Below are 26,969 nucleotides of genomic sequence, written 5' to 3'. Positions count from 1 at the left end.
TTAACCAGGTCGGTCTTTGTGCAGTAAACACGAGATTCTCCGTGCAATTGTACCGTACAATGTAAGTATTCGTCGAACGCGTCTCGTCTGTTTTTCTTACCATGCTTACACTAACCTCGAATCGGATTCATTACCGCTTGTCCTAGTGTATATATGACATCTTCCTCAAGCGGAGAACCTTGCCCTTCGTGGGCTCAACTGTAACCTTGCAACATGGACAACATGGACGGCTCGGAGAGCATTGGAGAATTAAGCTGACCGGGCAGACCAGGAAATCCTAGAAGTCACCGACATCTCACCTAGCTCTACTTAGGTGCATGCAGTTTGTTGATCACCCGATCCCCAAGCCTGCATGGTACCTATGTAGATGGGTACCTAACCAGAGAGAAGTACCAACAACCCATGACGTTCATAATAGTTATTAATACAGACCTTTGTTCAATCTTATTCCTTTTCCACTCCAGCTGGCCCAACCCTCTCGATCATCACTTGTCTTCCTATCGGGTAGCCTAACTTCGGCCGCTTCCGTGACCTACTCCGGCCCGTTGAGTTAAGTTGATATTCTACCTATGAACGAGCTTTAAGATCGTTCCGACCTTACGATAATCGTAATGCGTTCCGCCTCGTGGACTGCCTTATTGGCGGTCGCCGGCACTGCAGTTGCCAATGCGGTTAGTTATTTGCCATCATGTATTCCCTTCGTTTCTCTAGGCGTCCTCGAGTTGTATCCTTACAACTACTATGTCATCTTACTGCTGTTCGGTATCCGTTACTTCTATACTGGTTATCTGGTTCTCTCGAGGATTTGTCGATGCCTAATTTTAACCGATAGCTTTCGAACATGTGGCTTCGAAAGCATATATTCTATTTATACCTGGCCAGGTCGTGATATCTAACAATTATTAGGTTGATAAGCGAGACCTACCTAAATCGGAGCCCTATTATCCTTCTCCGTGGATGAGCCCTACCGCTAAAGGATGGGAAGATGCGTACGCCAAAGCTAGAGACTTCGTCTCCCAGCTTACCCTCGCGGAAAAGGTCAATCTGACAACCGGTGTTGGGTGAGTAGCTATATCCTATACAATTTCTGCAATTATAGAAACTGACGGATTTCTAGCTGGGAGGGTGAGCAATGTGTTGGTCAAGTCGGCTCTATTCCCCGACTCGGATTCCGAAGTCTATGTATGCAGGATTCTCCCTTGGGAATCCGTGACACCGATTACAACTCAGCCTTCTCTTCCGGCCAGACTGTAGCAGCTTCGTTCGATAGAAGTCTCATGTACCGACGAGGACAGGCTATGGGAAATGAAAACAAGATCAAAGGCGTCGATGTCCTTCTGGGCCCTGTTGCTGGCCCAATTGGTCGTGCGCCGGCCGGAGGGCGCAATTGGGAAGGATTTTCTCCCGACCCCTATCTTACCGGTGTCGCAATTGGTGAGACTATCAAGGGAATTCAAGATGAGGGTGTAATTGCCTGTGCGAAGCACTACGTCGGCAACGAGCAAGGTAAAAGAGAACAATACGCCCTTCAGTATCACTACTAACACAGACCTAGAGCATTTCAGGCAGGTCGGCGAAGCTCAGGGTTATGGCTACAACATTACAGAAACCTTCTCTGCCAATATCGATGACAAGACTATGCACGAGCTGTACCTTTGGCCATTCGCGGATGCGGTGCGAGCTGGTGTCGGTTCAATCATGTGCTCGTATAACCAAGTTAACAATTCCCAATCTTGTCAAAAGTAAGCATACATGGGGGAGATTGTTACGATACGGCAAAATAGCTGACAAGAAATTTTAGCTCTAAGACGCTGAACGGCCTGCTCAAGGGTGAATTAGGTTTTCAAGGATTTGTTATGAGCGATTGGCAAGCACAGCACTCCGGCGTGTCCAGCGCCGTAGCTGGCCTGGACATGACGATGCCCGGAGACACCATAATGAACTCGGGTCTCAGTTTCTGGGGTGCGAATCTTACCATTGCCGTGCTGAACGGCACCGTTCCCCAGTATCGAATCGATGACATGGCTATGAGAATTATGGCCGCCTATTTCAAGGTCGGCAGGACCGTGGAGAACCAAGTTCCTATCAGCTTCTCCTCGTGGACCCGAGATACCTACGGCCCCATTCATTATGCCGCCAGCGAGGGTTACCAACAAATCAACTGGCACGTCGACGCCCGAGGAGACCACGGCGATCTTATCCGCGAAATTGGCGCCAAATCGACGGTGTTGCTCAAGAACAATGGTGCTCTCCCGCTCAGCAAGCCCAAGTTCCTCGCAGTGATTGGTGAAGATGCTGGTCCCAACCCATTAGGTGCCAACGGTTGTTCGGACCGAGGTTGCGACCAGGGTACTCTGGCGATGGCGTGGGGCTCGGGATCTGCCGACTTCCCTTACCTTGTCACCCCTATGGAGGCATTGCAGGCGCAGGCACTTGAGGATCACACCCGCATTGAGGGTATCTTCAACAATTCCGCTTCGGACACGATAGAGGCTCTAGTCTCACAAGCCGATGCAACCGCTCTCGTCTTTGTCAACGCGGACTCCGGTGAAGGATATATCACCGTTGATGGAAATGAAGGCGACCGGAATAACCTGACACTATGGGGTAACGGTGATGAACTCATCAAGAACGTTTCCTCGTGGAATAACAACACCATTGTCATCATCCACTCCGTCGGACCCACCCTCGTCACGGACTGGTACGACTCGCCCAACATCACGGCTATTGTGTGGGCTGGTTTACCAGGCCAGGAAAGCGGTCGCTCGCTTGTAGACGTGCTATACGGTAAAGTGAACCCAGCCGGCCGAACGCCCTTCACTTGGGCAGCGAAGCGAGAAGACTACGGGGCAGACGTCATGTACGAGCCCAACAATGGCAATGGCGGGCCGCAGCTAGAGTTCACTGAAGGTGTATTTATCGACTATCGCGCATTAGATCGTGCCAACATTACGCCTATCTACGAGTTCGGATTCGGATTGTCGTACACCACGTTCGAGTACTCGGATATCCAGGTCGAAAAGGCTTACGATGCAGAGTACACACCAACCACCGGCCAGACCGCCGAAGCCCCCACTTTTGGCAACTATTCGACGAAGCTTGAAGATTATGCCTTCCCGAACTCGTCCTTCCCTTACATCTGGCAGTACATCTACCCTTACGTGAACACCACATCATCGCTCGAAGCTGCATCGGAGGATCCGGAATTCGGCCAAACTGCAGAGGAATTCCTGCCCAAGGGAGCCGTCGACTCCACCAAGCAGACTCTTAACCCTGCCGGCCCTGGTCTCCAGGACGAGTCTGGTGGCAACCCGCAGCTGTTCGACACTGTCTACACCGTCACCGCCAACATTACCAACACGGGTAAGATAGTAGGCGACGAAGTTCCACAACTGTATGTCTCCCTTGGCGGCGAAGATGACCCGAAGGTTCTCCTGCGCGGCTTCGATCGGATTACGATAGAACCGGGCGCAACGGCGACTTTCCGAGCCACGCTTAACCGCCGCGACATCAGCAACTGGGACATCGAATCCCAGAACTGGGTTATCAGCAGCGCCCCTAAGACGGTGTTTGTCGGTCCCAGCAGCCGTAAGCTGCCACTGAGCGCCCCACTATCATAGGACGATGCGCCGGGGGTATTGTGGTGTGTTTAATTTGGTACATTGTTTGGCTGGGGGGGACATAAAAGACAGGTTCCAACCTGGTACATACATTCGTGTAAATAATACGAAGTAATACTAATTCCAAAGTAAAATAATCAACTTATCCTGGTCGTGAAAAATATGTGCAGCTTCGAATTAAGCAATTGATGATCAGATAGGAAGAACGAGTTGACGCAAATCACCACCCTTAGTTATAATGGTATTTATTTATGACGAGATTAACAGGAATAGGGGGGAAAGATTTAATAGGTCAGTCTAAGGAGTCCCCTTTCTCTTCCCAGCTAATAATAAGTTAAGCATAGAACGCCAGGTAAAGTACGACCTCGTTCCCTGTCCCACCATCGCCTCTTCGGACACGGGCGCAATTGGCAATCTACCATCCGGGGAGGTTGGGGAGCCCTTGAAGCGAACAGTTAGTGTCTAATCCATATAACATGTAATATATGGTAGTAAAGAAAGGGAACAAATAGCCAACTTACAGTCATCGCCGATGTCTTCCTGGACGCTCTGGGACTTGACGCAGTCAATAGCTTGCTGGTCAGTCTGTCGCAGCAGCGGCGCGCACCGGTCGCCGGAGCACTTGCCGTCCATGGCGCGCTGGAGGGCGTCGTCCTTCCAGCCGAAGAGGTAGTCGCCGTGCAGGCCGTAGCCCGTAGTATCATTCATGCTCCAGACGAAGGGCTGGGAGCCGTCCTCGGGCCACTCGGCCTTGTTATTGAACGCGCGCGTGTCGAACATGATCTCGTACATGATCTGGGGCACCTTGACGGGGTGGGTGGCCGGGCAGGCGCCGCCGCTCTCGAAGGTGCCCGAGGCCGGGTACGCGACGTGCGCCTTGTGGTCGGGCGAGTCGAGGTTCTTGCCGTCCCAGCACGTCGGGAAGTGCACCGTCACGCGCCAGCCGCCGCCGCACGCCTGCGCGGGAAACGCCTGCGTGTCCTGGCCCGTGCAGGGCGCGCCCCCGAACGGGTTCTGCTGCATGTTCGCCTCGCACCGGTAGCAGAGACCCTTCTGCATCGTGCTCGCCTGCCGGTTCATCGGGTCGCCGACGAGCATTCGGAAGCCCTGTACCGAGCGGAAAACGACAAATTTACAATTAGAACTGCCCCTTTTCCCTTGAAAAGGGTTTAGAGGGAGGGAAGAAACTCACCTTAGGGAAGGCCGTGACGGTGGCGCTGGGCTGGTAGCCGCGGATGTAGTAGACGGTCATGCCGGCCTCGACGCCGAGGCCGAGGTTGGCGAACTGCGGCACGCGCTTGTAGGTGCCGTTGCGGGCGCGGAAGTACAGGTTGGCGGTCCAGTAGTTGGAGAAGTCTTCCGAGTACGTGCAGCTCGTGCAGGTCGAGTCGGTCGGCGGGTCGTGGTCCTCGGGGTGCATGCTGGCGTTGAGCGAGTTGCCGCCGATGATCTGGTGCATGTGCGCCGACGGCATGTTGCCCGGCTCGACCAGCGGGTCGATTCGGTCGATGGTCAGCTGCGAGCACCCGAAACGCATCAACTCCTGCGCCGCGGCCATCTGGGCCGCCGCCGCCGCGAGCAGCGAAGATTTCAACAGCATCTTGTCTTATTTCGTATCGTTTCCTTATGCCTCTTTTTTTTGGCAATGTGGTTGCGAGAAGGCGATTGCTTGTGGAAAAAAGGAAGAGGGAACCAGGCAGACCGGCCGGGGAGAGAGGTTAGCAGGCCGTCCTGCCTTTATTCTCCCTCCGAGGCGGCGCAGATCATGGTTCTCCGGGTAAAGCCAAGGCGGACGGAGCGTCGAGGCGCCGCGGCTATTGGCTGGATGTCATGGCATTGCAACTGCCGCTCATTGAAGCCTCGCCGGTTAATCTAATCCTAGGATCTGGAGGCAAGTCTGGGCGACAAATCTGATGCTAGGATCGAAATTACCTACATTGCTTGCCACGGACTCATTCCTATTCTGACATATTAAGCGGGGGTAGAGGGCTCGGTAGTGTTCCAGCAGCCGAATCAAGCCTTCGTCTAGGCATCGAAACGTCATTGGACATGAGTCGAGCAGTCGTGCGAGGTCCCCTTCTGACTGGCCGGAGCCAGGAGTTCATCTGAACGAATGGGCACCATTGCATCCTAGCATATGCCGATGATCCCCTTTCTTCAAATTTATTTATATCCCTTTCCACAACGAGGCAAAGCACACACACACTGGCAACCAAAAGCGGTAACCATCCGGCCCGAACATTCTTTGGGAGCGAGGGTTCCGGCAGAGCCAAGGGCATGTCGCGCACGCGAAGGCCGCATATACGCTTTAATATCCTCTCCCACCGCCTATAAGCGATTATAAATCGGTAACACGGGGGGGGAGTCCATATACCACGAGGAATAGGGGGTGTATCTGCGTCATTCCTTGCCTCCTTGCTCCCCCTTATACCCCTGAAAGGGCCGAGACGCTCAGCCTGCATCTAGTTCATATATAGCATGACAAATTCACGTGGCGAATAGGGGGCGGTCCAGCCGCTAGGCTTATTGAGAGGTTGCAGCGTGTGGATCAACCTAATATAGAGGATAACGCGTGAACGAGCTGTTATGAATAGTGTGAGTCGGTTCCTGTAGAGTTTTGAGATAATAGACGGTAGCGGTAGCTAGCTTGGCCTTAAGGCTCGAAGCTCGCGCTCTTCAGTCAATTCTCGTTATTTCAATTTTTATACCCTTGATAGTTATTTGCCAGACAAGTGGTCATCTTTGCTCTTAATATGAAATGGGGTAGATGAAGGGGCAACAGGACGAGGCTTGAGATAGTGCTCTTATTACCACCAGAAATCTTATGTGCCGTCGGCTCCTCGTCCACATTCCAAATATCAACAGTTATCCAAAGTTTTCCTACTAGTTCGTCAGCGTGATGAGTCGGCACTTGGTTCTAAGTGGGCCTAACAATCCATAATAAATCATCTACCTACAGCATGTTGCAAAGGGTAAGGGGTGTCTGGAGCGTGGTTGATACGACTAAGGTGAACAACAAGCTCCGGAAAACTACCTGCGAAACATACCACCTCATAAGGAAAATGGCCTACTGGTAATAACTCGTGGTGATCACCGCTAGTAAATTCTGCGAGGAACAGCTAGGAGACGTTATGATTTCGGTTTGCCCTATGACCTAGAGTAGATGTTAAAGCCATGTACAAGGAAATAGTCAAGTAACTTGATATAATTAGTTAGAATTAGCAATCCAGTCTAGATGACCGAATTACTTTAGTCTCCTTGAATCATCGTCCATATTATAAAACCAGGGATGACCACCCCTACCCAACTCACTACTATTAACATTACGAACTTACACCAAAGCAGCTCCAACTACATCACAAAAGCCAAGCCAAATCAAATCAAGACGGGAAAGTAAAGGTTTTCGTATCATTATATTTTCATTGTCTCAGCGGTGGTATATCCAGTTAATCGACCGGGTCAAATCGGTGGCAATCTCAACTCTCTACATGCGGTTTCTCGTGCTATGCTAAGCCCTCCCACTCCATAGAAGAATTGCGCCCTCCGTCTTCGCAAATTAAGACTTAACTGAAAAACCCCCCCTCACTCCCGGTACGCCGTCGCGCATCGCCAATGCATTTGGGTAGAAAGAACGAACGATTAAGTATTGACAAAGAAGGGATGGTAAGTCCATCCAGTAGAATGCAGGCTGGCAACGATGGAATGTGACCACGACCTCAGCATTCCAGTTGCCCATCGCCTGCCAGATGATATCCCATAAATGCGATGAGTCCCCACCGGCGCCGGCTTTAGTCACCATCCAAGAGTCTCGAGTATGGTTTGGGCTTCGGTCTTCGCCATGCATTGGATACCAAGTTGCCTGTGCTGACTGCCTTTGAGCAGTTGAGTCAGGCCTTCCGCTAACTTCCAGCCCTCTTCTCCGTCGATCACAAACAAATGTCTTTTGCCTTCCTGATCTCTCACCGTTGCGCGCATTAGATGCAGACCACGTCTCCTACCGCTACTAACGAAGGTCGACGTGGTACTGCGTGCGCCTTGGGTGTAGCGACACTCGTTCTTGCAAGAATGTGAGAGCTCAGCGACACATGCCGCGGCATCGTCACCTGTTAACGTTTTCGGATCGCCACGTATCGAGGATCGGAAACGATGAGTTCTGGATGGCGCTTTTGCGGCGGCTGTAGCGGATTCTGTTACGCAATGCGCCGGACACCATATCTCGACGGTCTTGAGTGTCCAGGCTTTGACATCCCAATCTCGTTGCGGCTCGTTACGAACATCGTCGTCGATAAAGATGCCCTCCGACGATATGCGAAGAATTAAGCCATCGGTGACTGGACCAACACCAGAGATGAGCTGGGAAGCTGGTGTTTTGGAAAACTGATTAAGGAAACCGTATACAGCTTTGATGACAATCTTCTTCGGGTCGTTGGTTTCGTAATGAGACCGTTCAGATGGTGGGGGCGTTGTCCGTGCTGTTGAATGCGAAGCATATGATGATCCTGTGAAGGCTGTTTCACTCGACTTTTTTCGACCGTGGCTCTTGGGCTGGTCGTATGGTCGAAACGAATACGTCTCTTCGTTGACGCCGCTAGGGGCGCTGGTGCTTTGCGCCTTTGCACTGGGTGCTGGACTTGGTCTTGGACTTGGTCTTGGGGTCGCTGTTGGTGGTGGTCGACTGGAAGCAGTACTCTGAGTGGCGCTGTGTTTGCTAGACGCAGTACTCGGGGCTGGTTTGGGAGACGGAGGCACGGGAGTTACAGGTGGCTTTCCGTTTGGCCAAGGGTTGGTCTTCTCTCCCACGGACGAGAAGGCATATGCACCTCTCCTGCTCTCCGCCTCCTTCGCTTCCTGCTCTTTCAGCCTGGCTGCTTCGGCTTCTCTTCTCCTTGCCGCATCCTCCTCCTGTTTTTTTAATCTGTTAGCCTCGGCTTCCCGCTGTCTCGCGGCTTCCTTCTCCCTCATCTCCCTAACCTTAGCAGCCACTGCTTCTCTTACCTTGGCGGCTTCTTCCTCTCGTATCCTAGCCGCCTCAGCCTCTCGCAACCTGGCTGCTTCTACTTCCTTCAGTCGAGCTGCCTCAGCTATCTCTCTAGCTCGTGCCGCTTCCTTTTCCTTGACTTCCTTCTCGAGCCTCTCTCGGCGTGCCCGTTCTTCTTCGAGCTTTTCGCGAAGTTCCCGTTCACGAGCTTCTCGTGCCCTATTTTCCCTTTGCTCCCTCTCGCGTCGCTCTTTCTCTTTCTGTTCTCTTTCTTGTCTCTCCCGTTCCCTTTCTCGTTCTTCGCGTTCTCGCTGTTCCCTTTCCCGCGCATCGCGCTCTTGTCTCTCTCTCAATTCTTGTTCGCGCCTGGCACGCTCACGTTTTTCCTTCTCGCGCAATTCCCTCAGGCGTCTGGCTATCTCTTCCTTTTTGCGATCTTCGGCTTCCTTCGCTTTTCGTTCTTCTTCCTTTCGTCTGGTTTCCTCTCTTGCCTTCTCCCATGCACCCTTTGGCGGATCCTTAGGTCGTTCCTTGGGCGGTTCTCTTGGCGTCTCTTTCGGTGGTTCCTTAGGAGTTTCTTTGGGTGCTTCTTCGGGGGCTTCTCTAGGGGGTTCCTTAGGTTCCTTACGTTTCTTGGGAGATGGCTTGGGAGAATCGGAAGGAGCATCTTGGGAAGGCTCTTTAGGTCTCGGCTTAGGGGGTTGTTCGGATGCATGTTGCCGTGGCTGTCGAGGAGGTGGTGTAGGCGATTCTCCTGGCTCTTCATCTTGCGGGTCTTCTTCCCATGACTGCTTCGGCCCTCCTCTGCTCTGCGGACCAGGTTTAGGCCCAGACCTAGGAGGTGGAGGTGAACCGTGAGGAGGCGGTGGTGGAGGCACATCATCGTTGGGAGGTGGTCCAGCATTGGGGTTCGGACCGCCGCCATAGCCCCCGAATCCGGGGCCATATTGACCATAGAAATTTCCTCCTCCGCCGCTTCCCCCAGGGCCGGAACCGGGACCACCCGCTCCAGGTATTGGACCGCCACCTTGTTGTGTTCTTCCCAGAGACCACGCCCCAACGCCAACTCCTATTACCAACAATGCCATTCCCATGTTTCCCATTCCCTCGAAGTTACTGTACCACACCCGAAAAGCAGGCGCCATACTTTGGGCAAGGACAACCAAAACCAAAGCACTGGCAAATCCTGCGGCGAAACTGTTCAGGCTTGGCTTCAGCGATGGGAGGTAGAGGAAACCCGACCCAGATGAATGTGGCGGTATGATGAATATATCATATTTGCCGGGTGGGAGATTAGGGTTTGGATTTGTCGGCCTAGGATTATTGCCATGTGGCGGAGGTGGTGGTGGTTGATCCATGGCGACGGTCTAGCCGCGCCGCCTTGCGGTGGTGAAAAAAGCGCGAAAAAATGCAATCAAGCAGGAATCCAGATATGAATTGCAATGGAGTGGAGAGAACGGAAGACTCGGAATTAAAATGAGTACGGTCGTAAAAATTGAGGGTATCTTCGGAAGGCCATGAAGGTTCGTAACGTCGTAAGGAATTGCTGAGACTGTGATTAGATTAGATTGTCATCATAGTGATAGGAGTGAGATAAAAAATGAGGACGCGATGAAAGACGATGATGTCGAATTAGGAATATGTAAGTAGGAGGACGGGAAGGAAAAAGATTAAGATGGAATAGGTTAGGCAGGTTAGGTCATAGTGTCAGGAAGTCATCTTGGACAGACAGGGGATGAAGGATAATGACCGAGATAATTAAAATAACGTCCACGTACCGAAGTGGAAAGGAAGAGAAGAATCCAATAAGGAGAGAAATCAACTACAACAAACAACTCCGGATTGCCATGCAAAAGCAAACAACCAACTGCGCTTCTTTTTTTGTCTCTCGTATACCGATTCGCACCCAATCGCGAACTTCAATTGTCCAAAGACGACGACATTCGACGTGCGACATGCGAACCTGAGGGGAAGAAAAAGTAGGACGAAGTGGCGGTCATAGAATTGATGAAGCCTTGTGTGCCTTGTGCCTTGTGCAATTCTTTTTTTTTTTTTTTTGCTCTCCACCTTGGCACCTTATGTCCTAATGTTTACTTGTGAAATTTTGTTGATGCAGAAGCTCCAATTGTACACTACTGTACCCCTGTTCCCCTGTCGCTTCGCGTTTGACAGGTCAGAAATTGTGAAAATGGTTGCAGTACGCTAAAGCTGGTTCGTCCAATCAAAGAGAGGACTTGCAGGGGTAAGCCCTCGATACGGTGTAGTCTAACGCTGTAAGAAGTATAGCGTTATTAAACTTTGCGGTACAGCCCAGAAGTCTACCCCCGCAAATGCACAACTCGACGACCCTCCCGTCCTCACATAACTTGTACAACTTTGGCGGCGTGCTGGCGTGGTGGAATAATTCGTTGTCCGTTTAAATTATGTCTTAGACTTTTTGTTTCGCAATTCACGTGTGCAATTCTCGAGTCCGACTTATGCTTTTAACTCAACAAAAGAGGATATTCGATCAGAGAATTCTGGATAACAATATGGATGATTCGCATTACGCATTAGATGCCTAGGTAGAATAATACGCACGGGCAGACGGGTAAGCTATGTACCTAATAGTTTAGGTAACTAAGCAGCTAAGCTAGCCGCGCCACAAAAGCTACGCCAAGGGTCCACGTTTTTTTCTACGCAGCTCATCATCCTCCATCACGATTCACAACCGCCCAGATCATTCTTCCAGAAATGATTGACATTGGAAACTGCACTTTCAAAACATCGCTTCGACATGTCAGCAATTGGCTCACGTCGCACGACAACGGTCGTTCATGTGTCAAAACAGAAAGAGATTCCCGAGGTAATATGTACCAATCTTCTCAATTTGATAGCAAGGTGATAGCAAGGTTGAATTGTTCATCACGAATCACCACGGCGTCTCCACTCCCACCATCAATCGCTGACGAATCGCCGATGGATTTGGGCAACTCGCTTCTAGCATGAACCCCTGGTCTATCTGGTCCGTCTTGCTTCGGAGACCTCGCCCGCTCCTCCGTGGTGCTGCCACCTGCGCAATTTATCACGCCCGATGCAAATCTTCACCACGCTTCACTGGGTAGGTAGAAGGACAATGACATTATTTATGGTCGTTTCTTCATTACGATCTCCTCATTGAAAGCTACGGTATCAATGGCAATTAATTAGTATATTAAGCTTGCTAATTGGTGATACCTTAAGCAAACAATTGACAACGCGGAGTATCATTGTTGCCCAATGGAAGTTTGAATTGAGTAATTGAGATTGAGGTTTTTTGTGTATTGTTACCTTACATTAAACAATACAAACTAAACCGCTTCAGGTTATGCGCTGGTTGCTAGGCAACACCCCGGTCTCTAAGAAAGAAACGCTTCCAGCTGTCAAGGTGGGGTAGGTGAGTTGTCCTCGACGAAGTCCAGCGTGTCTTTGTTGATTTCTCCTTTTTCAATTAGGTGCCCAATTCCAACCAACATCTCATCCTAAAGAACCTTCCCGTGTTTCTGCAGAATATTCTGTAAGAACTCTAATGTACGCACAGATATCGGATACTGTCCAGTTAAGATCGACCGTTAGGTACGCATTTTATCTACGTATCATCTACGGGATCTTGCATCGATTCTAGGGGGGACGCCACAAACCCAGGTTTGGCCTGCATAAACGAAAAGGAACGGTCCGCAAAGCCTTACCGGGCTGACTTCCAAAACTGGGCACGTGAAACTTCTTACTATTCCCAAGTCCCGAGGAATTGGGGAAACATTCTACATATCTTGACGAAACCAGGCTTCTAGTGTAGACGAGTGCCCGGTTACGATTCCATGACGTTTATAGGACGCGGCATAATGCACTCTTTTATAATGGCCCATCCCTATACAAGTTAACACAATCCTACCCCCTAAACCCTTATACCCCTCCTTATGCCGGCCAAGATGTGACTATCTCTTGCGACATGACATCCCGTCACTGTTTATATATCTCGTCCCATATATACCTGTAGCGCTAGTAACATCTCTAAATATTATTTTACATATTACTTTACATATATCTACTCACTGCTGCACGAAATATCTAGCACTCTCTTTCATGAAGCCCTTTGACTCTTTGGCCCGATCGTAGGTAAGAGATAACGCGGATATCTTAATCAAAGATTTGATTCGCAATCAAGTTGGATGGGAGTGTGATATCTACTATTATATCTATTGAGTATACTCTATGTCAGAAATCAGTCTATTAGAAGATTGAGCTCTGAAGCATTGATTGAGTCTGAGTTCAGCTCATTATCGACTAGGCTCAGTACGAGAAGACCTGACCCTGCATATACACACGTACGACACAGTCCACGAGTTTGAGTTGAGCGAGCTATTCGTTTTCTTCCGGTTCGCCACATCATCTGAAGCATCCAAATCGGAGATGATGGTGGCTAGTCTTAAGGCGGCATAAGTATACATATAACAACTCCCAGCTCCTATGTATACTGCGATGATAGACAGAGGGTTGAAGTTCCGAGCAACAATCCCAGCATCACTACATCATAGCAAACTGCATGTAGCCAAGGAATGGGATGAATGAAAAGCAGTATGTCATCATAATACCTACATCACATTCGTGGGTCTTTCTAACATATCAAGCTTGCCAGAGATGCGTTTCCATCAGAGCTCCTGTATAGAACTCGGTCTACTAAAACCTACTGAGATAAACCCCGATTGAACCCATCTCAAGGGCCGGTCATTCTTATAAAAGGGGAAGTGCACTAGGGGGCATACGATAAAATGTCACACATTAATCATGAAAGTTGGCAGAACGCTATGCTCATCCTCATCAATGCGTGTTAAGAGTCGACGTTAGAAGTCAACGCGCTTGCTACTCAAATTCCGAGGCCAGAGCATCACCGCTCGCGTTGATATCGGATCTAGCAAGTTAGCTCAACCATTGGATCTTAGTTCTGGTGAGAAGTGCATCAGACCACAAAAGACCTTATATGTGAAGAGGAGACGATACGCGGCTAAGTTGAACTTACTCTCAGGGGTTGGCAGTAAGCGATGTAGTAACACCCGCGCAATATCTCTTGTAACCTTTGAAACGAATATATAAGGGGATTGAAGGCCTCAAGGGGCTCTAATAGAGGGTCATGCGTTGATAGCTGTGCAACTTATACTATGCAGTGAGCCACTCTCCACTATCTTTCGCTCTGGCATGTTCTTCAACTATGGGCTTAACCCTTAACGTTCATTAATACTGGAACCGTTTATATTTTTAGCTGGAAAATGACTGCAGTCAGGAATTAAAAGGTAGAATACACCATAGAAGCTCAGTCCTAATCGACTGGGAGCACCACTTCTATGCAAGAGCACTTTGGTACAATAGATAGTTACAGGACTGTTCATAGTCTTAACCTTTATATTCTGGGCTTGGTCCACCCAGTCATGTGAACAAGTGCTTTCACCCTCCAGCCCCTGACTGCAGCCATTTGCTAGCTAAAGAGGTATCATCGTCTACTTCGAGCAGGGGAACAGGGCGAGTTCGCATATTACATGAATGCCTGGCCGATGAATAACAGATGCCACACCTCGTTGATTACGTACCTAGACTTTCATTATTCTCAACTCGACCGTCTCGAGTTGGGCGGAAGCTGTTCGACCATCGAGCAACAATAGTCCTCAAGCGCTCGGCGTTCTTAATATGCGACAATTGAAATTTCTGTTGAAGATGTAACCAGACCCCTATTCTGGAGAAAACTACTTGTTACTAGCATTTATGCCGAGTTGGCAGCACTTCCAACCTGCCGGATGGTATCTTCAGATCGTACTTTAATTTCTTCATCCCGCAACGGCCCCAAAAGATGATATCCAGAAGGCGAGCAATATTTGGATATATTTGACAATACAGGACATTTCGCAATTAGCAATGAACTGTGAATGGCTTCGGGTGAATTTACTCAACACCAGTTCGGAGGCCTCGGAATGTTCGGTATCTTCACCTATCCACAGTCGACACTAGTCCCAACCCGAATATCAGAAGAAAAAACTATTTAAGAAATGTTTGAGCCGATGTCTCAACTTTAGGTAACTCGATTATGGAATTATTGCGGGAGTCGGGCCGCTGAAAAGCACGCAATTCGGACGGCCCAGTTTTCAGGTCAAAGCCTGATGCTAATAGCCTCTTTTTCTCACTTTTTTTTCCTAGTTAAATAGGCTTTGCAAACATTTGACATCTGAATCGCTGAAACGGTCTGGGCAACGAGGGCGACTACGACGTCGTGATGAGTCAGGCCACGCACAGGAGACCATTCTCCTCGCGGGCGCTATTCTAGTAACCGTCTCGAAGATAAAACTCGAGAAAGTCTAAGCAATCTCAATATTTGTCGGTAGGTGCCGCCGTCATGATCCAGGGCCGCCTAGGACGCTAGAACGTCGCTAGAACATCTCTGCCGCGTCAATGATCACAGCTGTGCGTACTACGGACCTATATGTCATTTGAGGCTCCCCACATTTCCGTACTTAGTCACTACAGCCGCCAACTAGGGCTAACTTGGGAGAGATTGCGAAGTCAAATTTGACTCTCGTCGCATCATATCCACTATCGGTGCAAAGTGCCACGAGCGACGCCTCTCTCTCGGCCGACCAATTGGGACCGAGTAGCCAATCTAGGAACCACGCTGTCGGGAAGATGAGGCACATCGTACGACGTAGCGAAGGAAGAGACTGTACACATGTTTGTGTCTACGTAAAATACCAGGGACGAATCAGAGAATGGTCAAAGATAAGAGCTGACACGAAAGATCTGCTGATTCTCTCATGCTCGACCGGGGCACGGCCAAAGTCACCAGTTCTGGAACGTGATGACTGCTAGGCAGATTTAAATACATGCTGTTGTATATTGAAGATTTTGAAGATATTCAGGAGATCAAGGATGCGATAGATCTACCATGATATGATCTTGGCTGAGATCGACATCGTTGTAGTACGCGAATATGTATGTGAAACAGATTTGCGGCGACCAGGACATGACCTTCTTTGCGGTGGGTTACACGATTTATGAAAGCCTACGAATCCATCGTTATGCCCGCCCAGATAGGAACAATCATTCGAGCGTGCTCAAATAGTTCCGCCATGTCTCTGCGCACGGCCGCCCGCGCACAAAAAGCGTACATACATACCCAAGAAGCCAATAATCTTGCAGATCGCAGATCACGTCTAGTAGTGCAAGTCTTCTTGGAGGTCGGCTAGGCGGGAAGGCATGTAGCCATCCCAGATCTGACCCAATGACTTTTGTGAGTTGGCGATGTTAATAAGCACGTCAGCACGGATATGCAACTAAGATCGAGAACGGTAGTGGTTTGATAGGTGGATATGGCATAGTCTTGTCTTACCGAGCTTATCTGGGTAGGTGTTTGGTGTTGCACAGTAGATGAATTTATATAGATGTTTCCCGAGTCGGGACCTCCCTAACTTGGATAAGCCCTACAAGCCAATCATACGAAGCGGGTAGGAAAACTTGTGCGACGGCTTTCAGCTGCCTTGTTTGCGTGCTAGGTTGGTCACCATCATCTCGTATAGGCTTTGAAGCTATTTGTATTATCTGAGGCCTTTATTTGCGATTATAGCCAAGACGGCCTTGGAAACTAACCGCGTGAATAATGCCAACATTTTAGCAGTGACGTTGAAGTTTGCGCCCCTTACATACATACAACGTATTTGTAATAACGTTTTTCGTCCGAGGTGAAGGGTCCTTATCTGTGGAGTCCCCAAATCTGGGGATTTAATTTATTTATTCAGTTCATCCCAGTAAATCAGGTTATGTCCATAGTCTGGACCAACGGCAACATTGAATTGAACGTCAATCTAATACCTTTCAGCTTGTATACGGGTTCCGGATAATTGGGATCGTATGTACATGGCTGTAAAATAGTATATTACCACACGATTACCCCGTTACCAGCGTGCCTGTCAATTCAGAAAACACAGGCTACTAGGCATAGCTGATCATGATCGCGTGCTTGATGGTACCCTCAGGGGCTAGATGGCCTGGATGGCATCTGGGTATAGGATACCCCACATTTCTTTAAACGAGTCCGGAAAAGCGTCCGAATTAGTATTAGTCTCGATACTGTTAAGTTGAAGCTACATACCTCTGTGGGTGTGCGTGGGTGTACCTATGTGGGCGCTATGTACTTGCAGCCGCTTAGCTTTGCGCATGCATTGCGAAGTACACATAAAATTTGCCGTAGCTGCCGATTCAAGGTTTAGGCTTGTGGCAAGAGACATAGCACCAATGGAGCTAAGGGGTGGAATGCCGCTCATTCTCGAACTCTAAAACGAAAACAAGAAGTCTTATCACTTACCTAATGCAAGTCTAACCGGCTGGGCGAAGCTTGCTCGAAAGCTTGACTGAAGTCAGTTGAACCCTCAAAGCTTTTCTCCGGATTCCTATTCCTCTTTCTGCTCTTCTATCGTCCTTACGATCTCTGCCAAGTCCTTCGATTCAGCTTCTATGCATAATAACCCCTGCCTGATAGTTCTATCAACGCCCTGGACCTTGCTGTGTCCGTTGTCTTGGAAATAGGCGCGACTCGATTGGAGGTTAGCGACGGTGCGAAGTGACGAGATTCGCAATACAACGTAGCATACCGTAGTATACCGTAGCATACCGCACCCTCCCGCGGGTCAGCTGCGAACAATGACCTTCCAGATCCGGCAGCGGGATTGCCATACTACGCAGTACCCCAGCCGTGCTTCTGCGGGTGTACCTCGGTCGCAATGCGCTAGAGGCGATAGGGTTCTAGCACCGAAGGCTTATCGTTGACGACTCGACTGGCTCAGAGGCCCCGGTGGTCTTTTTGTCCAAGATGTGTTTGAAAAGGAGCCGGGGTCTTGAAAGACCCGCATCGGGTGGCTCGAAGAGATAACGCCTATTCCTCCTCTGACTGGCTCGTTCTCTAATACTTCGAGACCAGAGGATTTTATACGGCAATCCCGACAATAGAATCTACGTAGTCTGCGTAGTTTGGTTTGTCCCTAGCGCCCCAATTCGCAATCGTATTTCCCAATTCCTGATGTAGCTTTCTGAAATCCTTTCCTTAAGGTTCGCCTCCCAGCTCCCTCACGCCTCACGCCTCGCCGCACGCCGAGAACCGTTCTGCATGTAGCCCAGCCCTGAAGCCCTAAAGCCTGAATTATGTACCATTATTGCTACTGATACGAGGCTCACCTGGGTCACCAATTCGGTGGCCTTGATACGCGGGACCCCCTACCCGTCAAAACCCCATCCTGGCGTTTTTAGCATAAATCCCACCACCCCCCTTCGTTGATCTCTCTTAATCCTACCTTGCCTTCTTTGTCTTCTAGTACCGTCAAACATTTCGCTGTCGCGAAGTTGTCCAGACAAGCATTAGCAATGGGTATGTCGACAGTGAAGCTATCCCCGTACGAATGTGTCCCGGACGTTTACTTACCTAGTAACAGGTCAAAGTTCAGAAGATCTCGAGCGCGCCTCGGACTCCATCGTGCCTAGCGGAGATGAGAAGCCAGGCAAGTCGTCGCCTGGCGATGCGCCTCCTCCGTATATCAACCCCTCGATAATGGAGGAAGATTATGAAGGAAAGCCAACCGATGAGGAATTAAAAACTTTACGCCGAGTGCCCGGCAAACTTCCCATCGTCGCCTACGCCATCTGCATCGTAGAATTCTGCGAACGAGCTTCTTAGTGAGTGAACCAGTTTAGTGTCTTGGCGTGAACAAAAATACTAACTGTGTTTTGCTACTAGCTATGGTGTTCAGCCACTAATCGCCAACTATGTCAACCGACCTTTGCCAGAAGGTGGAAACGGCTATGGAGCTCCTCCGGTAGGAACACAGCAGACGGCCGGCGCTCTCGGCTTGGGAACCGTCACGGCGAATGCTGTTACGCAGTCTTTCAGTATGCTTGCGTATGCTCTGCCTATGTTATTCGGGTGGATCGCCGATGCGAAGACTGGCCGATTCGCCCTCATCTGCTGGGGTGTCGGTGTCTTCGGTGTTGCTCACGTGTTGATGGTTGCTGCGGGCGCGAAGGACCTACTGGCCGCCGGCACGGCGAAGGTCCCTTACTTCCTCTCCGTTTACATCCTGTCGATTGGTGCTGGTAAGTTAAAATTCCACGGTAGGCTTGCTCTGCCAGCCAATGCTAACTGAACCTCAAGCTATGTTCAAGCCCAACGTCTCCCCGCTTCTTCTCGATCAGATGACGACAACCGTCCCCAAGGTTATCACGCTCGAAAGCGGCGAGCGTGTCATCCAAGACCCCGAATCCACGACGGAACGAGTTATGCTCTGGTTCTACCTCCTGATCAACATCGGTGGTTTCATGGGAGTCGCTACCTCGTACTCGGAGAAGTACGTCGGCTGGTGGCTGGCTTTCTTGATTCCTCTCCTGCTCTACCTCCCTCTCCCTATCCTGCTGTGGTTCCTTTACAAGCGCCTGATCCTCCACCCTCCCGGAGGAAGCGATCTTGGCAACGTCTTTAAGGTGCTCGGAATCTGCCTCAGGCGCGGCGGTATCACCAAGATCGGCCGTCACGGTTTCTGGGATCTTGCCAAGCCCTCGAACATCGCAGCCGCTGGCCTCAGCATTAAGACAGACTGGAACGACCAATTCGTCGATGATGTACGACGAACCTTCCAGGCGACCGGTATCTTCTGCTTCTTCCCGATCCAGTACATCAACGACAACGGTCTTGGTTCCGCCGCCAGTTTCTTGTCGACTATGTTGACTACCAACGGCGTCCCTAACGACGTCATCAACAACTTCAACTCATTGAGCATCATCGCGATGGCTCCGGTCCTCAACTACGGCCTGTACCCGCTTTTGCGAAGGCTCAACATCCACTACGGCCCCGTCGCCCGTATTACTACCGGTCTCGCGATGTCTTCCATCGGCGGTGCTGGCTATGCGGTCCTGAACTACTACGCGTACAAGGAGTCTCCATGTGGCGATTACGGTTCCAGCAACTGTGAGGACGGTCTGGGCGTGGCCCCGATCAGCATTTGGTGGATGGCAATCCCATTCGCCATTGGTGGTATCTCGGAATTGTTCGTCAACGTCCCGGCTTACGGTATCGCGTACTCGCGCGCCCCCGTCAACATGAGGGGTCTTGTCTCCGCCCTAAACCTCTTCAACACGGCCGTCGCCTACGCTATCGGTCTAGCATGCTCTTCCGTCGTTACTGACCCGTACCTGACGTGGGATTTCGGCGGCCCCGCCATCGCCGGCGGCGTCCTGACCGTCATCTTCTACTTCATGTTCCGCCACATCGACGCGGAGGAGTTCCAGCTCAGCCAGAACAAGGACTACCACCTCAAGCTCGAGGGAACTGTCAACGTCGTCGGCGAGAACGAGCTGAACAAGAGCACGAACCGGCCCGCGCCCATCGCCGCCAACGAGGAGGTGATGATCTCGCAGAAGCAATAGTTGTTGGTTCGGTCTCTGTTTTTTGTCGTTTTGTGTACGTGTATATTGGATGGATGTGGTGTATATGCGTTGGGGCTGTCGGCGTATTTAATCGGCAACGCCGTGATTTGGAAAACGGTCCACACTTATCTATACCTATACCTCTCTTGACTATGTAGTCGATGGTCCCACTCTAGTTAGGTGGAGGGGACATATGTGGTCAGCCATAATAGTAAATTCTTGATACCAAAGTCGGCTTTTGGCCATCGTCGTCGATTTGTGAATGTCTTAGCTGGTTTCGTGAGATACGATTGCTTATCCGATTGAAACAGGTATATGAAAGATTTTCAATTAGTCTCAGCCTTACGATAGCGTGCGGTTGATATAAGCTTTAACCAACATGTTGGTTACTGAGCTGAAGTTGTTGGTTGTTGGTTTGCATTCCATATTTGTTGATATGTTGCGGCCGTGGCGCAGCGGAGCCTTACGTGCGTAGCACAGAAACAAGACGAATAAACATGGCACAAATCAAGGCCAATTAGGACGAAAGAGTAGAGTAAGAGGCGTTATTATTAATAAGAAAAGCCTCTATAGCCCTTCAGTAGGAGTGTTCGTTGCACTTTCCTTCCTTACTATGCTTCCCCCTTCAGTACATTCTGGTTACATATGCCCTCAGTTTCCATCTAGTATCCTTCCTCCTGTACATTTACCCTCACCACTCTTCCTGCCCTGCTCACCGCCGAATAGATTTCCTGTAACGGGCTGGGTCTACTACCAAACCGATTCACCTTGGCCTGGCCCATGGTCTTGGTCGCATTTATGTCCCCAACGATAACGAGCCCGCATCGCTGTCGGGTAAGCAAGACGTTAAGTCGTTGCTTGTTCGAAGTGAAACCGGGGCCAGATTTAGCAGAAGTGCCCATGACCACGATCACAATGTCCCGCTCTTGGCCCTGGTAGCCGTCGATCGTCGACGGACGGCCGATGTCCGAGAGTGCCTCGTATCTTGGTTGCTTAATGAGCTCCTGGATGAGCTCGACGTTGGCCGAGTACGGCGTGAGGACTATGATTTGAGAGGCATCAACCCCTGTGTCTTCGACTAGATCGTTTGCAAAGTCTAGGGCGATTCTGACTTGGTCCACGCTCTTCTTCGAGCCGGTAGCGGGATTCACCGAAACCTTTGTGCCCTCGCAATGGATGAAAAACGGGCTGAGCGTTCCCTGCACGGAGGGAGTGACTGAAGGGTATGCGCAGGTAATATACGCCTCTAAAATACGCCCGGCCGCGAACTTCTTGCTGTTTATATCACATGAGTCGTGATACCTTGGTGCCATGTCGTATATGGTCCTAGAGACCGCGTCAAATAAGCCACGGGCCATCCGCAGCTGGGTTCGCATGCGGAAGGTTGGCCAGCCCATGGCCTGGAACGACTCTAATGCCGAAATCTTTCCCGTCGAGGCAAAGCGATTGCGGAGGTTCCCTTCAGAATCCTTCTCCCTCTCTGTCATCACTGCCGGAGGAAGCTGCTGCGGATCCCCTCCTAGGAAGCAGGGCAAGAGGGTGTTGCCCCATACAGTATAGAGATCGGCACGGTGCATAGCAGCGGCCTCGTCGATTGCAACACCCATTGCCTTGTCGGCCTTCCATCTAGCATACGGTCTGCAATTCACGGTCATCGCTGGGGTGGTGCAGAGCATGTCGATCAAAGGAAACAGTTCTTGCAAGATGCAACGGATCTTGCCGGCAGTGTCGGGACCCGAACTGATGTACTCTTGCCAGGAAATCTGGCCCATTGCGACGGCACGAATCTTCTCCATGCCCTTAGACTCGTCGATCTTCCGACGTAGATTGTGCAAACCTAGGCAATCATCGGGGTCGAGTTGTCGGACGCTGCGCGACCTCAACACCGCCAGCACCCAGAAGGCGAGAGACAGATCTAGCTTCCATTTGGAAAATGAGAGCGGTCGGTTCTTCTGAACCGCGAGGTCGCCGTCTTGGGGATGCTGGAGGAGAAATGCAATTGCCGCAACCTCATCACTGTCTTTATAGGCTCGGACCACGAGTTGGCGACGCTTGCGGGACACGTCGTCTGGAGCCTTGCCCTGGTTGTACCTGGTGCAGGTTGATGCGGCAATTCTATATATGCGGTCCGCAAAGTTGGATACCGCAACATTGGTTGGTCCAGAACATAGAATGCGTCCGAATTTGGCGTGCATAGCAATTGCAGCAACCGATATGATACTGGTCTTTCCATAGCCCGGAGCCTTGAACAAATGTTAGCATTGGATACAGAAAGACGAGGAATTCGGTATACATACAGCTGTGATCAAACCGAGAGAGAGCGGACGATCGCTCAGGTACTGTCGGAAGCGATTACGGTCCTCAGGTAGAAGTTCTTCGATCAGTGCATCGGCGAACTTGGGATCCACGGTATCGAGAAAGTTCTCAGTAGGCAGAGCGCGCAGTGTGGGCTGGCTTTGTAGGCTGACTGCCTTCATGGAGTCGACTATGTCTGTTCCCGGGCGTGTCATCCAGTCGTAAAACCCGTTACCTCGTACGAGTGCCCGATGCAGATCCATGGTATCTTCGATCTGGGCCACTTTGCAGGCTCTCTCTTCGGATGGCATGTCATTGGCTTCGAGCATGCCGCAGGCGCCGGGATTCGAAGTGGTCGCATTTGGTCGGAACTGACAGACGGAATTGATACGACGCTCGCAATCTTCAAGTTGGGATCCGAATCGCAATGCGGCGCAATTCCAATACTCTCTCCCTTTCTTCAGCGAATGATTCGCCAGGGAGCGACCCAAGAACGTCTTCATCGCGATCCGAATAGACGTCTTAGCCCCCTGTACTGGGAGGCGCACAGCAAGAACTAAGTCCTTCTGTCTATCAATAGAATGAGTTCCCAAAGCCCGAATCGACTCGGGGTGACTGACAATATCACAGTCCCTGGCTTAGGTTAGCTTGTTTAAAAAAAAGGGGGGGGGAGAAGGGGGAACGGTAGGAAGACGAACCATCTGGCTGCGGGCTCTAGATCTTCATAGCAGTCATAAAGCTCGACTTTCAACCGAGCTTCCTTTGTAAGTCGACGCCAGGCATCCTTAAACGTATCTGGGATACCTTCATGTAGGAAGATAAGGTATCGAATCTCAATACCCCCATTGGCTGCCCCACTGGCTTTGACAAAGTAAGCTGGCTGACGGTTCTGAGCAATCTGGTCCCGCGCGACTTGTAGCCAAAATGCATCTTGCACGACCGACTGGGAGACTGCTGTCAAGTGGTCATTGTCGTTCCCGAAACTAAGGCGATGTATGTTAGCGGACTATTCAGAATCGGGGTATACGAATGTATACCAAAACTGAGAAACTTAAGGTCAGTCACAAAAGAAATGGATGCATTGTCTTACCAATACGCTTCCGGGAACGCGTCTGCGCTCTTGATGCTCTCAAATTGGTTTTTGTACTTTAATTCGTTCCAACTGTGACTAGTACCATAGGGATAACGAGGATGTGGAGAGTCCTCAAGGTACAAGATCGCGTGAAGTACACAACTCGAAGTGTTAACAAAGAAGTTAAAACTCCTCGCTTCGAGAATGTCTACGACATTGATATGTTCGTTGACAGGGAGATTGCCGTCGAATGATCTCCCCATTTGTGGATCTTGATGATTGGTAAACGGTATACCAAATCCGCAGACAGTTACTTGACTGTTCTCCTTCAGATGAAAGGTCACGAGACTGAATTCGTTTCCTTTCACACCAGGAAACAGGTTGAGGAGGTCATCGTCGGCGTCCTTGATGCAAATCATCGTTTGCGATCGAGGGAACTTGACTTCGATCCTATGTCGGTCATTTAGGACCGTTTTATGATAAGTCGGATCGCCTAGTAGTTTGAATAGTAAGTAAATGTCGTTGGGCTGACTGCAGAAAGGTGGTAGGGAACTCACGGTGGTATCGAACCCCAAAACCAGCCTCTTCGTTGGCCCTCTGCTCACGACCAAGAGAAAAGTCTAATGAAAACCCACACTAGGAGCTCTCGTCCGACGGTCTAATGGCTAGCAACTGAGTAGAAACTTGCGCGGCCTTGCTCAGCGACGTGGCTGAGGCAATGATTGGTCCCCGGGGTGACTTTAGTAATGCGCAATCTCTTATAAGTTGCGGCGGCATGCCAGATTCGATAGAAGCAGAGCTCGCGATGGTCGTCTCTGATGAAGACATTGTGGAAAGTAGACGAGTGATGCGACTTCAAGAAGCCGACAATCTACCTGAATAGAGGGATCAAAAAGATCAGAAAGGTCAAAAGGTCAAAATGAAACACAAAATGAAGATAACAGTTGGTCTAGAACATATGTTCTGTTGTTCTGCAAATCTTACGACTTTAGGCAAGAGTGGTTATTGCGGGTGAATAATCAGCTCGTGTAAAGAGTAGATTCTGTGAATGAAGAAAGAAGGAAGAAAAAACGAAATGGGACGCAGGTAGAAAAGAATATATAGACTTCCCCACGGGGAAAAAGTGGCCCATGCGCCGCTTGGTGATTAGGCATATTGCAGCCTGTTTCCACGACGACACAGTACATGATAGCCCTAATCTACCTATTTATTTTACCTACTGTGTGACGCTTTGGCCAGTTGACTGATTCCGTTGACTCATTGGACTCTATTTTGAAATCAGTCATTGTCGCACGGACTGATAGCTCCACTTTCGTGATCTTGTGAAAGGTAAAATATTAATGCTTCCGCCTTTACGGTATCGTAAGAGCTGTGTAGCGCTCGTCAATGCCGACAAACACCTCTTTTCGTGCCTTTTTCTCCCTTCTAGTATGCTACTAATGTGAAATAATAAAGCATGGACCAATAACACTCTAGTTAATACGGTAATAGAAAGATGCCACAAGATAGTATGGTACGGTATGTATTGGTGAGTTATCAAGACTTATGTATATATACGAGTATGTAAGATGAATATAGGACATAAAATATAACTATACTGTTATTAGGTGGACATTTGTGTACCGATGAAGGGTATCACGTGATACTCCTTAGGATTTGCATTCAACGAAGCCGTTGGTCTCGCTAGCCCCGGTATGAGTAATGGAACCTTCATAATTGCCATTGCTACCAAGGAATACCACTCGGTCAGCGCCAGGCGATCCGCCAGTGTAGACGTCGAAGCTTGATAAGATAGGGAACTCGTAATATGTTCCAGAATCAGGGAAATCAACTGTTACAACTGGAGTTAGTGATTAATTCTTTAGGCAAGGATCCTAGGAGTCCGGAGCAAGCCTTCTCTAGTCGGCTCAACTAGGTAGTTTCGACTCCCAAGACAAGCTAGAAGGGGACAAAGAGCCTTCGGTGTTACATACAGCCTTCGTAGTCATTATAGACATGCGGGTACTCGTCCGATCCTACGGTTTGGCCCTTTTGGTAGTAACCGTAGCCCTGCTTCACAGCCGCGTCGATGTCCTCCTGCCAGTAGCAGGTCGAGCCGCAAGTGGCGACGCAGGTCTGGCTTTGTCTCTCGCTAACGACGGCGGCAGACACCTGCGTGGCGGAGATAGCCAAGAGAATGGTAGAGAGGACCTAGGCAGCGTCAGAGAATCCTTCCAAGGAACCAGTCTTGGCAATTGCTGGGGATTACCTTGGAGCCGAACATGATGGGTGATTAGGGCGTACCGAGCGAGTTTGCTGCTGGATAGTAATTAGGACGGCTTCGATGTGTGGTGTGCCAAGAGCGGGAGGGATCGGTGCCTTTTAAATGTATCCGACCTACTACTTCTAATGGAGACCGAGGAGCAGCACCAAGGCCAATATAAGCTCAGGTAAGATCGGATCAGCATGTGAAATATCCAATCCAGGTCGTTCGAATAGATTCATGGGTCAAACCACTGGACAGGAACCCTTGCGAGAGGGTATCTGGCATTACTAGAGACTGTAACTTGACCTTAGATCCGGGCGCTGTTCGCAGGGGTACAATGTCCGCCTTCCCGTTTCGGGAGGGCAGCGGATGAGATACGATGTGCGATCGATTATTATGCGGGCGGATGGTATCTATGCGACACTATTTGTGGGATGAAAATGGGCAGTTGGAATACGATCTGGCCGGCTGGCTTCTCAACCCATGCCCCCCTTTCGAAGCTGCCGTCCTGGGTACGGTATCCATATGAAAGGGGCAGGCCGGAGGACAGGCAATCGGCACGACAGCGAGTTTGATGATGTGATTGGCCAGATGGCTCAGCTCGTCGGGCGGCAGACCGGCACTGGGTGTTAATTCACCTGCCTATTAGCGCAAGATCTGCTGCGACTGGCCCCATTCGCGGGTTCCAGGTCCCCATCTGCCAGCGACACAGCATGATTGTGCGAACGATCTAGTCCAACGGCGCACCTGGACATACCGGACGTTGAGCCCCGGATTAGAAGTTGCAATCGCTAAGTGCCAGGGGCGTGTAACCTCTGGCTTCCGAGTGATTTAAGCCAAGATCTGTCCACGGGGTTTATCGATAGATGCAAGGGATTATCTAATCTGTCCCAGGTACGGAACCTTTCTGGACAGATAAAGTTTCCCTAATAACATTGAATATGGTTCATTTCTTTTCCCTTTCTATCTTATATTCTTCAACTCTGCTAAACCCTAGTCAGACGTATGAAGATATCATAGGAAACAAGCAATTGTCCAGACAACAATCATTTACGCCGTTTGACGGATTGCCCTAAAGTTGGAGAGCTTTCAAATTGTTTGTCTGTGCGCTGAATTTGGACATTAGCGAAACAAATCGCCACTCAGAGAAATCATCTTGCCGATTGCTTCAATTCCCGGATTTCGTGAAAACCGAAGCCATTCTTCCTCTCATGCCGCTAGAACGCGCGATTCGGAGCATCATTTCAAGATATGATACGGTATCGAAGAGACCTCTGGCGTTTCTCTCAAAACGGC

At 50.1% G+C, this 26,969-nt stretch overlaps 6 protein-coding genes across 6 annotated transcripts; 2 read left to right on the top strand and 4 right to left on the bottom strand.

The window, feature by feature from the left end:
• Positions 1 to 611: 611 nt before the first annotated feature.
• Positions 612 to 3,620, top strand: F4807DRAFT_456883 (glycoside hydrolase family 3 protein; the record flags this gene model as incomplete). Its single annotated transcript, XM_048000953.1, has 5 exons — positions 612 to 671; positions 907 to 1,061; positions 1,118 to 1,506; positions 1,556 to 1,742; positions 1,802 to 3,620. The coding sequence occupies 5 exons, from the start codon at positions 612 to 614 to the stop codon at positions 3,618 to 3,620; spliced, it is 2,610 nt and encodes an 869-aa protein (XP_047858057.1).
• A 207-nt stretch (positions 3,621 to 3,827) lies between these two features.
• F4807DRAFT_269878 (uncharacterized protein) lies at positions 3,828 to 5,395 on the bottom strand. Its single transcript, XM_047994560.1, has 3 exons — positions 4,813 to 5,395; positions 4,142 to 4,727; positions 3,828 to 4,061 (listed from the first exon to the last, which is right to left on the bottom strand). Exons 1-3 carry the CDS (start codon positions 5,218 to 5,220, stop codon positions 4,036 to 4,038), a joined length of 1,020 nt encoding a protein of 339 aa, XP_047858056.1. The 5' UTR covers positions 5,221 to 5,395; the 3' UTR covers positions 3,828 to 4,035.
• Positions 5,396 to 7,014: 1,619 nt separating this feature from the next.
• On the bottom strand, positions 7,015 to 10,628 carry F4807DRAFT_411538 (uncharacterized protein). Its single transcript, XM_047996710.1, has 2 exons — positions 10,377 to 10,628; positions 7,015 to 10,150 (listed from the first exon to the last, which is right to left on the bottom strand). The coding sequence occupies exon 2, from the start codon at positions 9,954 to 9,956 to the stop codon at positions 7,413 to 7,415; it is 2,544 nt and encodes an 847-aa protein (XP_047858055.1). The 5' UTR covers positions 9,957 to 10,150; positions 10,377 to 10,628; the 3' UTR covers positions 7,015 to 7,412.
• Positions 10,629 to 17,714: 7,086 nt separating this feature from the next.
• F4807DRAFT_269742 (MFS general substrate transporter) lies at positions 17,715 to 20,136 on the top strand. The gene is made up of 4 exons (XM_047994559.1): positions 17,715 to 18,013; positions 18,078 to 18,318; positions 18,380 to 18,735; positions 18,794 to 20,136. The coding sequence occupies exons 1-4, from the start codon at positions 18,010 to 18,012 to the stop codon at positions 20,059 to 20,061; spliced, it is 1,869 nt and encodes a 622-aa protein (XP_047858054.1). The 5' UTR covers positions 17,715 to 18,009; the 3' UTR covers positions 20,062 to 20,136.
• A 456-nt stretch (positions 20,137 to 20,592) lies between these two features.
• On the bottom strand, positions 20,593 to 24,473 carry F4807DRAFT_411530 (P-loop containing nucleoside triphosphate hydrolase protein). Its single transcript, XM_047996709.1, has 5 exons — positions 23,986 to 24,473; positions 23,447 to 23,921; positions 23,055 to 23,339; positions 22,359 to 22,989; positions 20,593 to 22,304 (listed from the first exon to the last, which is right to left on the bottom strand). Exons 2-5 carry the CDS (start codon positions 23,845 to 23,847, stop codon positions 20,724 to 20,726), a joined length of 2,898 nt encoding a protein of 965 aa, XP_047858053.1. The 5' UTR covers positions 23,848 to 23,921; positions 23,986 to 24,473; the 3' UTR covers positions 20,593 to 20,723.
• A 604-nt stretch (positions 24,474 to 25,077) lies between these two features.
• F4807DRAFT_456878 (ribonuclease-domain-containing protein) lies at positions 25,078 to 25,691 on the bottom strand (the record flags this gene model as incomplete). The annotated part of the gene is made up of 3 exons (XM_048000952.1): positions 25,078 to 25,259; positions 25,402 to 25,618; positions 25,677 to 25,691. 3 exons carry the CDS (start codon positions 25,689 to 25,691, stop codon positions 25,078 to 25,080), a joined length of 414 nt encoding a protein of 137 aa, XP_047858052.1.
• Positions 25,692 to 26,969: the final 1,278 nt, after the last annotated feature.

This window comes from Annulohypoxylon truncatum (genome assembly GCF_022578515.1).
Source record: "Annulohypoxylon truncatum strain CBS 140777 unplaced genomic scaffold F4807scaffold_4, whole genome shotgun sequence".
Classification (NCBI taxonomy): domain Eukaryota; kingdom Fungi; phylum Ascomycota; class Sordariomycetes; order Xylariales; family Hypoxylaceae; genus Annulohypoxylon; species Annulohypoxylon truncatum.
Note: the sequence above shows the minus strand (reverse complement) of the source record. Positions and strands in the feature narration are given on the sequence as shown.